Consider the following 13903-nt stretch of genomic DNA (forward strand, 5'->3'; position numbering starts at 1 on the left):
AGAATTAAAAAAGAATTACATGATAATTTCAAAATTTTGTGCATCGCTCATAAATGCTCATATTTATTTTGCAGAATCAGTTAAAAAAAAATCTGTGTAAAGTGACCGACCTGCCTTTGGTCAAAGCTGAGCCCATCAGGGATGCTGGTAATGCCCTTGTGACAATGTATTTATCAAAGGGTAAAAATGCTGGCTTTAGATATGTGAGAGAGGAGTGAGAAAATGTGAGAAAAACAGCCCTGCAGACACCACAGTCAGTGGAGAAGGAGGAGCCTGCACTGGAGCAGGGTTGCTGCAGGAGCCCCATGGTGGAGCAGCCTGTTCCTGAAGGACTGCAACCCATGGGAAGGGCCCAGGTTGGAGAAGATGATGGAGGACTGTCTGCCGTGGGACAGACCCCAGGGCAGGAGGAGGGGAAGAGCATGAGGAGGGAGGAGAAGCAGAGAGGAAGCAATTTGAACTGACTGCTACTCCCATTCCCCCTCCTCCTGCACCACTCAGGGGGAGGAGGTAGAAAATTCAGCAGCGAAGCTGAGCCCAGGAAAAGGGAAGAGTGGTGGGGAGGGGAGGTGTGTTTATTTCTGTTTCATTTCTCACTGTCCCTCTCTGTTACAACTAATTGGCAAATTATTAAATTAATTTCCCCAAGTCGAGTCTGTTTTGCCCATGATGGTGACTGGTGAGTGATGTCCCTGTCCTTATCTCCACTCACGAGCTTTTCATAGTATTTTCTTCCCCAGGCTCATTGAGGAGGGGGTGTGATAGAGCAGCTTCGTGGGCATCTGGTCGCCAGCCAAGGTCAACCCACTACAACAATGTCACAGTTTAATCAAGGACATTTTTTTAACTTTTCAGCATAGGACAACTTCCTTAAAATATTTTAATTCCTATTCATTTTCTTTTGGGTGTCAATGATAGGAACATCTTGTGCTGAACTGTACATTAACTATCTACATATTTATATGGTGCTATCCATCACATTGATCTAAAAGACTCAGGAAAATACACAGATTCACTTTTCCAATATGTCTAGGAAGCAGAAAAGTATTATGCCTTTATTTATATGCTAAATAGCTGGTTGGGGTCTGTAACACAGTCACGGCATGTAAATGGGGTTTGGAAGTGTCAGATCATGAACACAAGTAGTTTTGATTACAATCAAGCTCTTCCTGGAAATGCACATGCAGAAAGACCTCTCCCTTCTCCTCTCCATTTCTAGTGCCCTCTAATTCCATCTAGATATTTTGAAGACATCCCTTCTCATGACAGTTTTGTTTCTCCAGTGCCATATGAAACCTGGAAGTTGAGGACTGTGAAAACGAAAAGCTGCAAAGAGAAAGATTCCCTGCTGTTTGTCCAAATTAAAACTTCTCTGTACTACACAGAATTAGCATGCCCATCCTCAGCCATGTAGCACCTCGAAGCAGACACAGTAATTGTGTTTTCATTTTGTAATATCAAGGAAATCTGATGAGCATTGTACCAGAAAGGTCTTGGCATTTTTCTGTTATTGCTCTTACATCAACGTTAGCAGAAAAATGTGCGATCAATTCAAAATCAGTTCTAAAGCTTGTCGCTGATTGACTATGCATTATTTAATGAATATTCTGCCAATTTCTTCTTTTGAACCTCATAAAATGCAAACTTTGATGTTCAAATAGCTGCCATTAATGCATTCTGTCATTAGTGTTGTTCTTAATGCATATGACATGATTACGCCAACTCTTATCAGTTCTTCAAAAAAGGGTAATAAAACCATAAACTGCTCCTCACCAGTGAGCTTACATAATAAGATCTAGTATTTTAATTAGGCTTTTCTTCTTGTCATTTAAATATAGCTTGATAACAGGTGGTAAAAAAGATGTAAGACAAAAAACTTCAAAATATTTTCATTCTCTCCATCAATCAGTTCATGTTCACAATTTAAGAAAGAGGCAGATAGCAATTATGATGGAGGAGTCAGATAAAGAATTTTTAAATCAAATTTTTTTCTTTACAAAATGAAAATGTTATTATTAAGACCAGTGATGAAACAATGAAACTCTTCCACACAATCAGCACATCGCAGAGAATCACATCTTGATAAATAATTGACAGAAAAGGCTACAGTTTCAGTTTTTCATACCAGGGTTTATCTTTCCTTTAATTCAAAGTAAGAAGCTAACTCCTTAAGACACCAAGGCTTTAGAGGACATAGCAGTTTCTGAAGGTATGTCACAAACAGATAAAACTTAGTTTAATTCAACTTTAACCTGCCCAGAGGTGGGCAAAGGTGATGTTTAGACCAAAATGAGGACTACATCAGTTTAAAATGATTCTGCAGGAAAGCTTTTAGGACAGAAAGCTGAAATAACCCCAGGGGACCACTAAAGCCAGAGAATACAGTAGTATGGACTGATGCATATAAGTATTGTGCTGATCCACAAACACATGGCTTCTCATTGGGGATTGAAGTCTTGGACACATCTGATATCAGTGGTGTAACAGCTTAAGTGCATGGAAATCAATCCAGTGAAAGGAAATGCAACTGTTTCTGCAAAGAAAGCCATTAGACTTACTATAAAAAAAAAAACAAACAAAAAATCTGCTGCCTTCAGTGGCCTTGATTACCCATCTAGGAAAGGAAATGCAGCAGAATCACCACTTTTAAATTGTCCAGATCTCCTGATTTCAGCCATAAATGCTTGGAAATTACCAATATCCCTTGTAAAATAAACATTAAGAGCTTCATTTTGCTTTCATCACATGTGATCAACAAAGAGACTAAGTCAGAGAAAACGAAAAAGCATTCCTACATGTCTTCAAATAAAGAAACATTTTCTATATCTATGAACAGTGTCTAGAGCTCCATGAACAGCATCTTAAGAGCTGTCGAGGGACGATGTGGCTCTCAAGATCCAGAGGAGAATTCTCTCTAGGGCTCGGGGAGATGGTCACCTTGCCTGCAGGAGGTGGGTAGGGGTGAAGGAAGTGAAGAAGCAGTGGGAGACTGTCAGAGGACTCTGCAACACCAGAGATGTCAAAAAGAGTGTTAAAGAACCTTCTCTGAAACGCTGTGTGAAAGGAGGGGCAGGCAGAGTCTGAGATGACTGTGCTGGTAAATGGAGACTCCTGAGAAGGGGAAGGCTGGAAAGTGGTGACTTCAGGCTCTGTGAGGAAGGGTCCTGATCTGCTGACAGAGCTGGAGCTACAGACCAAGTTCAGTGCTCCAGTTCTGGAAGTGGTAGATCATGCTAACAAGAAAAGGTAGATGTGGATAAGAGACACTCTGGTGAACAGGGCTGAAGGAGGCTCACCTCAAACAATGCACAAAAAGAAGGAGAAGATGACCACACAAGTCCATGAGGAAAGCTTTCATATTTTTCCAAGGAAACTGTCACAGCTGGGTACCTCTATGTGCCTAAATCCTAAATGCTTGCAGCATGGGGAATAAACAGCAGGAATTACAGAATAACAAAATATTCTGAGTTGGAAGCAACCCAGTTTCTGAAGGTATGGACAGGGATCATCAAGTCCAACTCATAAGTGAATGGCCTCTGTGGGGATCAAACTCACAACCCTGGCATTATTAGCACTGTGCTCCTACCAACTGAGCTAATCTCATTAAGGCTTGTGTGCAGCTGTAGAGCTACAATCCCAATAGGATCACAGAGACGTGGTGGGACAGCTCACACTGCAGGGTTGCGATGGATGGATAAAGGCTCTTTGGGAAGGACAGGCCAAGACACCAAGGAGGAGGAGCTTCCCTTTATGCAACAGAGCAGCAAAGGTGCCTGGAGCTCTGCCTGGTGATGCATGAAGGGCCAAATGAGAGCTTACAGGTCAGGATTAGCAGGCAGACCAGTGTGGGTGATGTCGTGGTGAGCATCTGCTGCCAACTGACTGGTCAAGGTCTTCAGTTACTTCTTCATGTAACTGCAAGGAGCCTCACATTCTAGTGCCCTGGTCCTCATGGGGGACCCTAACCATTATCTGCTGAAGGGTCAACAACATGGGCACAATAACCCAGAAGGTCTGTGGGGGGCATTGATGACATTGTCCTGACACAACTGATCAAGGAGTTGATGAGGGGAGATGCTCTGCTGGTCCTCACGCTTTCAAACAAGGATAAACTGCAGAGGAAGGTGAAAGCTGGGAGCAGCTGAGGCTGCACAAACCATGAGGTGGTGAAGTTCAGGATCACAAGAGCAAATATCACGGCAAAAAAAACATTAAGCTCCGGAATTCAGGAAAGTAGACTTTGGCCTGTTCAGAAACTTTCTTAGAAGAATCCCATTTGGATTGTCTCTTTGGAAATCAGTAGAGTTTGTAAGAATTTTGTAGGTTTAAAGGTCTTTAGAGACAATCCAAAACTGGCAAAACTAGTACTTGAGATAAAGTCCCATATAACGGACTAGAGGAGTAATGACATTTCTGTGATATGGAGACACATTTCCAACATTTTTCCTTTTAAATTGGTACAGAAAAGATATTTTTTCCTCTTGATTCTCCCATCTTAAGTCCTTCAGTGCATTAATATTCTTCTCAGGTTTCTACAAACATCCTTACAATGTGCTCTGTGCATTCCCATTTGTATTCTGTGAGCAGGTGAGTCCACAACACACATGGATTCTAATCACACCTAGAATCTGCCAATGTACAGCCAAATAAACAATTATCATGATTCAGGAGATTTAAAAATACACGTTTCAAGAAAAACACGCTGTCCTATTTTCTGTTCTTCAGGGAAGAAAAGAGGGTTTGTTTCACCTCAACAAAGAGAACCATGTCTGCTTGGATTTCATTGCCCTGTATTCTAATGGGGTTATTTTAATTTATAGCTGCCTTGTTACAGAAAAAGAATGAAATACTAAATGTACCATTTAGTATGGAACTCTGATTCTGCTTTTAAGTTCAGTTTTAATGGATTATCTTGTATTCTGTAATCTAATATCACTGATGGTTATGTAGGACATTACGATAAATTAGATTATTTAATGTGAGATGATACAGTGTTTCATTTAAAATATTTTATTGTGTTATAGAATGAATACCTGACTAAGGAGAGCACAGATATTACTTGTGTCAGCATAAAGAAACTGGCAACTGGGATTCAGGATTCTTCCAGGTGCACATCTGATCTTGGACAGTGAGTCAGTCAGTGTAATATTCCTCTTTAATTAAAAGCTTAGTTGTAGAAAAAAATCAACACCTATTCCAGCAGGTGAAGAGTGGAGCTAACAGAATTGTTCCTGAAGCTTTCTCATGCCTCTGACAAGTGGCAGTTTCTGGGGAAGGAGAGACCAACACCACAAAGGTGAAACACTCGCGGTCCCTTGGGTGGCACTGCTCAGCCCTGCTCGTGGCATCCTAATGCCTGTCACTTCCTCATGCTCTCAGCAACGATTGCTGCTATCTAAAGTAAAAGGTACCTGTTTTCACAGCACAAAACAGCACCTCTCATAACACAACGCTTTTCATAAGCATTTATTTCAATGGACATCATCTACCAACCACAGTTTTGTAAGATGCCAGGAGCCCTTAGACAAGTAGATACTTCTTGCAGTTAGACTTCTGAAATGAAAACTACCCTTCAGAAAAAAGAATTGTTCAATATCCATAAAGCACAATTGAAATTGAAGGAATTTCCATAATAGGAGGGAATTATTTTCAGTGGAACTGACCCAACGCTGGAATGTCGTACTGCCAGGAATATTTTATTTTATGCAGCTTCAGTTGCACATAAGGTAATGTGGTAACATATAAAGAAAGAGAACTCAGTGCTTTCCCTGTAGTAAAAGATGGAGAATTGCTCTAAGCAAGTACATCCATTGATATATACACTTGTTGTAGGTACACACTCAGTTTCCTTAATGGAGAGTGTGATTGTCTGCAACATTTAATGCATTAATTCTGTAAGTCTGCTGTAAGGTAGGAATATATTGCTGTAACTTAGCCAGAAAACAAAGTGACATAGATAAAGTCACAGAGGAAGCCTGTGGCAGTGTCTCACCCCCGGGTGATGCTGTATCATCCTACGTCTCATATTTGGGTGTAAGGGCGTTTACTTTCTGATTTATTTGTAAAACTTCTATGGCAAATAATCTGTTTTATTTTTACCTCTGAAATCTTTCAAGCCCACAAAAAGAGCAACATCTTATTTAAAATAAAATCAGTTATATCTTTTTTTCAGTAACATTTATTGTAGCATCTTCAATTATCTTAAACATCTTGCTCTCTTGCCACTGATGAAGGTGCAGAGCAAGGATGCTGAGAGGGGAAGGCCCAGGACCATTCTCGGTAGAGCTCATAACACTGACTGGGCCGAAGCCTCCCTTTGGGGAATGAGGACCCAACACAACAAGCCCACTGATGCCAAAGGAATTACAAGGATGTGCAAAATTAAAAATAGGACATTATTGGCACTGTACCAAAGAGCAGAGCATCAAAGGAAAAAAAAACCCCAACAAACAAAAGAAAACCTAAACATAACACTTTTCCCGTGGAATTATTTGAATAAAGGGAGAGGAGAGGGGAAAGGGAATCCCCAACAGGAGCAACATGTCCAGGTGTTCAGGGTGTGTACAATATATCTTACTAGAATTTCCCTAAAAAAATTCATATTCTGACATTGGAAAAGGGGATGAGGAGGAGATGTCACATTACTGTGCTGAAATTGTAAAAAGTTGTCTGAATATCCACCCATCTGGGGGTGGGGGGGAGCCTTTCTTTCTTGTAGCTAGCAAGATAAGCAAGCTAGAATAATTACATACAGCAGACCATAGCTAAATATTGATTCAGATGTTATTGAAAAAAGAGAAGGTGAGAGAACAGCAGCTTGAAAATAATGATGTAAAAATCTATGAAATAATGGTAGAGACAAATAGACCTACAGCAATTATACACAGAGCAGTTCAAAAGCCCTGCTGGAATAGGAGCAACAGCAGATGATTCAGTGCCTCCTGTGAAAATGGTCCTCCTCCCTTGATGTCTGTGCAGTCCTTCTGCCTGGAACTAAGCTGGCATGACAGGCACAAATTCAGGCAAGGAAAAAAATTCTAATTAGAGGAGTCACTCCAGTTTAATTCCAGATGTCATCACTGAACCAGCTTTTCTTGCATCTAGACATCCCAGCTGGCAAAACATTGCACTACAGCCTTTAAAAAAAAAAAAAAAGATAGCAAGCAAGGTGGATAGGTTCTGGTCATGTGCACCAGGATCTATCATTTAAATGTTTTAAGAAAACCCAGTATTTCTCTTAACTGTATTGCACTTTTTAAACAGCAATACGTATGACAATAAGCTATTTACCAGTTTCAGCATTCAATTTTTGAGGGCACCTGCAAACCCCTAACTTGGTAGGGGCTGAAAGAATCATTCCTCCTTTTTTTTTCCTGCCATTTGCATTTCACTGAAATAGAGATTTCTTAATGCATCTTCTGCACCTGCTGTGAAACTGAACTCCTGTTACCTTAGAACCAATTATAAATTTGATTGCAGCACAATCTACAAAGAATAAGAGTTAGTTTCTGCTGCAAAAGGAGTTGACACTGGAAAAGGCTCATTGCCTACAAATGCAGGAAAAACCCATTTAGATCCTTTTCTGGGGCTGCAGTAAGTGCGAGGACATACAAAACTTCCAGCAACCCTAATCCTTTTCCTGTATGTTTTTTGTACTTAAAGAAACAGAGTAAACAGTAAAAGACTGAGTGGCCAGGGGAACCTTCAAAAAAAACGTTACCCTTCCTTGAAGAATAAATACTGTGATCTATGAGAGAGATTTTTTAGAATTATAACTGCTGCCTCTAAAGTTGTGCAAAACTGCTTCCCCCAGCATCTGATGTGTCACCATTACCATTAATATCTGTCAGGACTGTTACAGATTCTGATTTTTAAAAGGAAAAAAAAAAGAAGAAAATAGCAGCACAGCAGAAGTTCTTCTGCTTTTGGAATTGGAGTTTAACAGCTCCTGTGAACTGTATTTAGTGCTGTCAACGTAGACAAATATTCACTGCATTTTATCAGAGCAGTCCTCCTGCTTCCTCCTTCCTTTGGCAACAGGGCCCACGGATATTCCTACCTTGTCCTTAAAGCAAATATTTTGAACCTGGATGCGCTCATTTTGGGATAACTTACATAAAAGCCTCCTGAGAGCTTTGGATTTATTCAGTGAGCACTTTAGCTGCAGATATGCACTGGACAGTCTCCTACTCCTGAAGCCCTCCCTGACTTTGGCCATGCTGCCAAAAAAAAAACGGCAAAGGAAACCTCTTCACACTGCATTTATTTTTCTGGATAAATAGACAGGTCCAAGCCTGTCAGCCACACAACTTTTATGAAAGCTGAGTTCAAGATCATAGTAACTACTAACATTTGCTTAGATACTATTGGGGCAAATGTACCACGGGAATCTCACGTGAAATCTTGGTATGTGGGCAGAACCTCACTCTAAGAGATGTAACATGAGGAAACTGGTAAAATATTCCAGTAAGATCAATTAACTGAAGATTTTTTTTTTTGGGTGGCAGAATTTAAGCTTTAAAAGTGGGTAGCTGTTGAGTCATAGATGGCATGATCAGAAAAAGAGAGGAAATCTAAGAAGTGAAGACTCTTAATGCAGATAAGCGCACTCGGAAGAGGGAGAAGGTACAGCCTAACACTGTTTTTGCAGTCCTGTCATGGCACCCACATCCTCATATTGCTGGAAAGTATCACACAAAATGAGGATAATACAGCCTATTCACTAAATAAACCACCAAGCACCATGCTGAAGGCCAGTGGGCTGATGAAACTGAATACTAAGTGTGACTTTGTGCTGTCGGGTGCACCATGGAAAGGATGGATTTTTCCACAGACATTTTGCAAAGTCATTTACACCCACAAATAGTGAATGTATCACACTGCTATTCCAAGTTGACAGTGTTTTTCACTCATTCTACAAAGGCATGAATGATGGCTCATGTTGCAGGACAAATGAGAGGAATGAGCCCTTTATTAACACTAGATTTAGGGAATGTGTTCCCTCTTGCACTGAAATTAGTGGCTCTTACTATTGACTCTGGAGCTCATACCAGTAAGGGTCTCATGCTTCCAACAGTTTTGTAAGACTTTTAATTTGTTAAGTCTTTGGCTGAGATCAGAGAAAAGCTGAAGCATTTTTCTGAGGTGCCAGAAGTGAAGGGTTCTTTTCCATTCTAATCTTCTGACACAGATTTGCTCTGATCCAGTATCTGCCATTATTTAAACAGCTCAGTTGGCATGTGTGGCATTCTGCAGGCTAGTAAGAAGTCAAGAATCACGCTCTAAGGAGTTCATCATCTAAAAATTGGCATATAATTTAATGAGAAAGGACAAAGGAAAACAAGATAAATAGCAAATTGCTCCCGGGAATATTCCACTATTTATTTTTAATCGTAGAGAATGCAGATCATTCAGGCTGCTTCTGTTTCAGATTTGTTTCTTTTTTGAATGATTAGACATGCAAGAGAGAAAGAGGTCAGGCATAGCAACCCAAAGTTCCCCTAGGAAGCATGAAATGGAAGCTACAAAGAGAATAAGAATTTTGGAATCAAACCCTCTTACTCTCCTGCCCTGCCTCTCCTTTGTGCTGCCAGAAAAGAACAAACCAGGAGATTTCAAGGGGAAAGCTTTTTTATTTCCTGAAAATTGGGGTATCTTCAAGGTGATACAAAACCCATCTGCCCTTTGCTCCCACCTTTCCTGGGAGATGCAGCATAAAATTGGATTGCAGCCTGTGCACAGAGGGATGCTGCACCAGGGCTGACACACACTGAGGTGCCTTACTGCTGCTGTAGGACCACCCTCAAATATTCTCACAGCTGTTTGGCCCTGTAACCACCTGAAACCAGGGGAGCAGACATGTAGTTCCCAGTATTTTACTCGTTTCCATCCCACTCAACCTATTTCCCCTTCTTCTCCTGCAACACAACTCAGTGTACACTTAGAAAAAACACATTCACACTATCAAATTTTAATAGACTTTAATTTTTCTCTGTCCATGCATTCGGTGTTTTCCCCACAAAAGGTGACATGAATTTTGCTGGCAGCTATATTCTGAGTAACCCAATTAGTCCTGAAATACAGCACAGTGAGCATTGTGTTCTTCTCTCATTTATAATGCTTGTAAATTTTTTTTCTTAAGCTTCTTTGGTAATTCTCTGCTGATCATTGGATATAAATAGATTATATTGATGCATGTAAAAGTCTGATTATTTTATAAACTACAGCTATAATTTTATTTCAAAGTAAACTGGCAAGGAAAAGAGCATAGAGGCACATATGTTAGAAGTATGAAAGATAATGCTTAAACTACCAGCAAAGGGCTCTTCATCTACCCTGATTCCAAATGCAAGAACAGGGAATAGAGCTCAATTACAGGTCAACAATTTTACATATTTTGAAGTTAAAAAAAAAAAAAACCAAACAAAACAGCATGCAGAACAAATCCACTGTAGCAAGACATTTACAAGATTCATATGGAATTCAACAGCTACAGGGATATTTAAAGGTACTTAAAAATATACAGCATGTATTCCACAGAAGGAACATGTACTAAACTTGATGTCTTCAGGAATTCTTAGGGCTTTAAGTTTTCCCTGTATATTTCTTAATAAAATATGGTGGGAAGTGGCATTGGTTATTTCAGCATTAAATGATAAAGTTGGGAGTAAAGAAAACTTTTCTTCTCCTGGACTGTATATACTGCCTGTTGTATACATCATTTGTCTATTTTGATATGAATACTTTTCCTTTCTGTATGGTTATGTAGAGAATGCACGGTAGAGAGGGCAATGGAGGCAGCAAATTCGTCATCTTGACTTTGGGATGAAAAAATTTAAATCTTCTTTCTGATGTGGAAATTAAGCAAACCCATTCAGCTTGGTAAAATGAATATGAGTGTGAATCAATAATGTTCTGTGACTCAAGGTGCTGAAGGCACACAAGTTCACAGCAAAACTCTATTAAAGAAAGGAAGATTCACTTGTGAAGTGGAAAATGTCACTAATGCAACTCAATATTAGCTTTTAATTAGTGAATGTATTTTTCGCTATACATTGTGAAACTCAGTTTGTTAGACTTAAAGTCAGTGAACAGTGAAGAAAAAAATGCTGTTCTGTTTTGGCTGTATTTGCTATGTCCTAAAGGTATTCCCTACCCATTGTAGAGGGGTTGGAGGAACATGATCCTTAAGATCCCTTGCAACCCATTCTGTGATTCTATTTTTGAATATAATAAATATTTTTGAATATCTTATATAATTATATATTATATATATAATTGTTATATAATTATCATCAGTTGGCCAGAAGCACAATTATGAGGTTCCATTGGTCTTTCCCAATGAACATAAAGGAAAGAGCTTGGTCATGATCAGACCCCAGTCCCTGTGAATCGATACAAACTACTCAGCAGTGAATTCTTGGGCAACAGACTAAGGAATTCGAAATGGCACATGTGAGAGGATGAAATTCGGCATGTATGTGTGTGCAACGAAAGCAATGATCTTCTCAGAAGTCATTTTGCATAGAGGCAAAGGCTGCTGCATCACCTCTCTGGTCAGATTTGAGGTCGGTGATCTCCCCGATGGAGCAGAGGAGAGACTTTCCTGTTCCTGTATCTGTTATGTTTTCTCCAACCTGATTTGCAGACTGGCAATTATAATGTCTCCTATTGCTGTTTTTTAAATCATGAAATTTGAAAACAATCTAGTTAAGGCCACAGATAAACAATCCCCAAGAGAGGACTGGGGACAGGAGACATATGCCAGATTTTTCTCATATAATGAGCTTTCAAGGCTCATTTCTTGGTATAAAACTTACATATCAAAAAAGAAGTTGCCACTTTTTCTTTTCTTGTTACAGTAGAGAGGGTTTGGAATATGCAAAACCTTAATGTTGGATTTGCATCAGGATATGAAGCCAGGGGATTTGGACAGGAAATACATGCTCTGAAAAATGGGCACACCCAGGATGGCCATGGCTGAGGGATAAAATACTGGAGATTTCAGGATTGTTTCAGTATGAAAAGCTCCATGAAATATAATGAATCCCTGACAAGTGATGTCATTGGTTTTTTTAAACAGCTCTGAAAACTGTCCAGAACACACTTCTAATTCTGTCTATTTTACAAACAACTACGGGGCAAATTCAGGGCACCTCTGTTCTAGACAGCTGCATTCTCCAAACAGGGCTGCTAATATTAACATATCCCCAGTGCCAAGTTTGCAAGTCTGAAGATGCCCTTGTGAAGCAATGAGATGTGAACTAAATCACACTGTCTGTTATCTCTATAATCTGTCCTGTGTCCAACACTGGGAGAAGCAGGTGCATCCTCTCAAAAAGCTTCCATAAAGTGTTCTTTCTCTGCATTTTTGGACACAAATTCTCTGCATTGAATGTATATATTTGGGAATTTTATAAATAAATTATATGATAAAACAATCCCCATAAAGATGCTAGAAGCTACCATATATGTTTCAAGAATCTAGTCAATAAAGAATTATTCTTTCTTTGCTTCCAAGCAATAGCAGCATGGGATCTAAATGCATTTGCACACTTGTTCTTTCTCTTACCAGCTGTTGCCCTTTTGGACCCCAACCAGCATACTGAAGCTTTGCATTGCTGACCTCAGGGGGGTACAAATTCTGAGGATCCCTGCAGAGAGAAAAAAATAAGATTTCAGCTTCAGAAATGTCCTTGTTTCAGCTGGTGCACACCTGCTTCAGAAATACACCATGAACTTGTAACGTCTTTCACCTGGAATCATCCAACAATTATTGCCAGATTGAAATAGACTTTTTTTGCAGTAAGGTAAACACTACACCACTAGCAAGTGTTGGTAATATCAAGTATTTAAGTGACAATTTCTGCTTCTTACTAATACGAAGCTAAACATATTCATTCCCCTGCTGACTTGCCTAAGCTTCAAGAATTAGTTAAGGGATGGCAAACAATGTAATTGTATTTATCAACACTGATGATGTCCACAAATGATAAATAATAATTATATCTTTGAATCTACTGCCACAAGAAAAATATAATTTCATTTTCTTCACCCTATGGCTTTTCTGCCTAATAATTTCCCTTTGAACATGATGGCAGAAAAGTTAAGCAGCTGTATAACAAATATATAACTGATATGCAGCCTGGCTTCAAGGGAAAAGCTCCTATTAATACCAAATATCTAATTTTTAGACAATAAAATCAAAATGCTTTTCTAGTTCTTTCATCCATTACCTTCATTTTGTAGCAGAACATCAGTGAGACATAACAAATACAATATAGAAAAAGGAGGCTTTTTTGGTAAATGTCAGAGCAGCATAATGTCATTTTATCACAGCAGAGATAGCATTGACTTAACTGTATTTATACTCAGCTCAAATAATTACATTACATATTCTGAAGTCACATTGGTACAACTCTGTGTATAGTAACATTCCACAAACAAGAACACTAATAAAGCCTGTATACAATATGCCTCATTAACAGATCTCAAACTGCTTGAAAAAATAAGGGTATCATCATCACTGGCCTACAAATAGGAACAACAAGGCAATTTGAGGCCAACATCACCCAAAATCAGATAAAAGAACCAAAGCCTTCCTAGCCTTTAAGCAAAAGCCCTTCTTGAATAGTGTTTTCCAGGCCATGTTTTCAAAACATAACAAAACTGAATGTAATAATTAGACACTAACTGAATTCTCCTCACTGCCTGTTTTGGGACCTGGTGCTGTACCACAGTTACACTCCTGCTCTGCTCTCTTGGCCAGGAAGTCCCTTGGCTGCACATTCTCACTGCACTGGTGCTGTTGTAGCAACTCCAAACACAGCAGCAAGAGGAATGTTCAGAACTGATTTTGTGCCACCTTTCCAAGGTGAAGAAAACTATCATCTCCCATGAACTC

At 39.5% G+C, this 13903-nt stretch overlaps 1 protein-coding gene across 6 annotated transcripts in view; it reads right to left on the reverse strand.

Moving 5' to 3' along the window:
- Positions 1-13903, reverse strand: part of DPP6 (dipeptidyl peptidase like 6) — a 547706-nt gene that overhangs the window by 89885 nt on the left and 443918 nt on the right. For all 6 annotated transcript variants that reach the window (XM_027686849.1, XM_027686850.1, XM_027686845.1 and 3 more), the window contains exon 7: positions 12572-12653. In XM_027686849.1, the coding sequence (XP_027542650.1) occupies positions 12572-12653 (82 nt within the window). The remainder of the gene's footprint in view (positions 1-12571; positions 12654-13903) is intronic.

This window comes from Neopelma chrysocephalum, unplaced genomic scaffold (assembly GCF_003984885.1).
Source record: "Neopelma chrysocephalum unplaced genomic scaffold, ASM398488v2 Primary Assembly neopelma1_72, whole genome shotgun sequence".
NCBI lineage: Eukaryota > Metazoa > Chordata > Aves > Passeriformes > Pipridae > Neopelma > Neopelma chrysocephalum.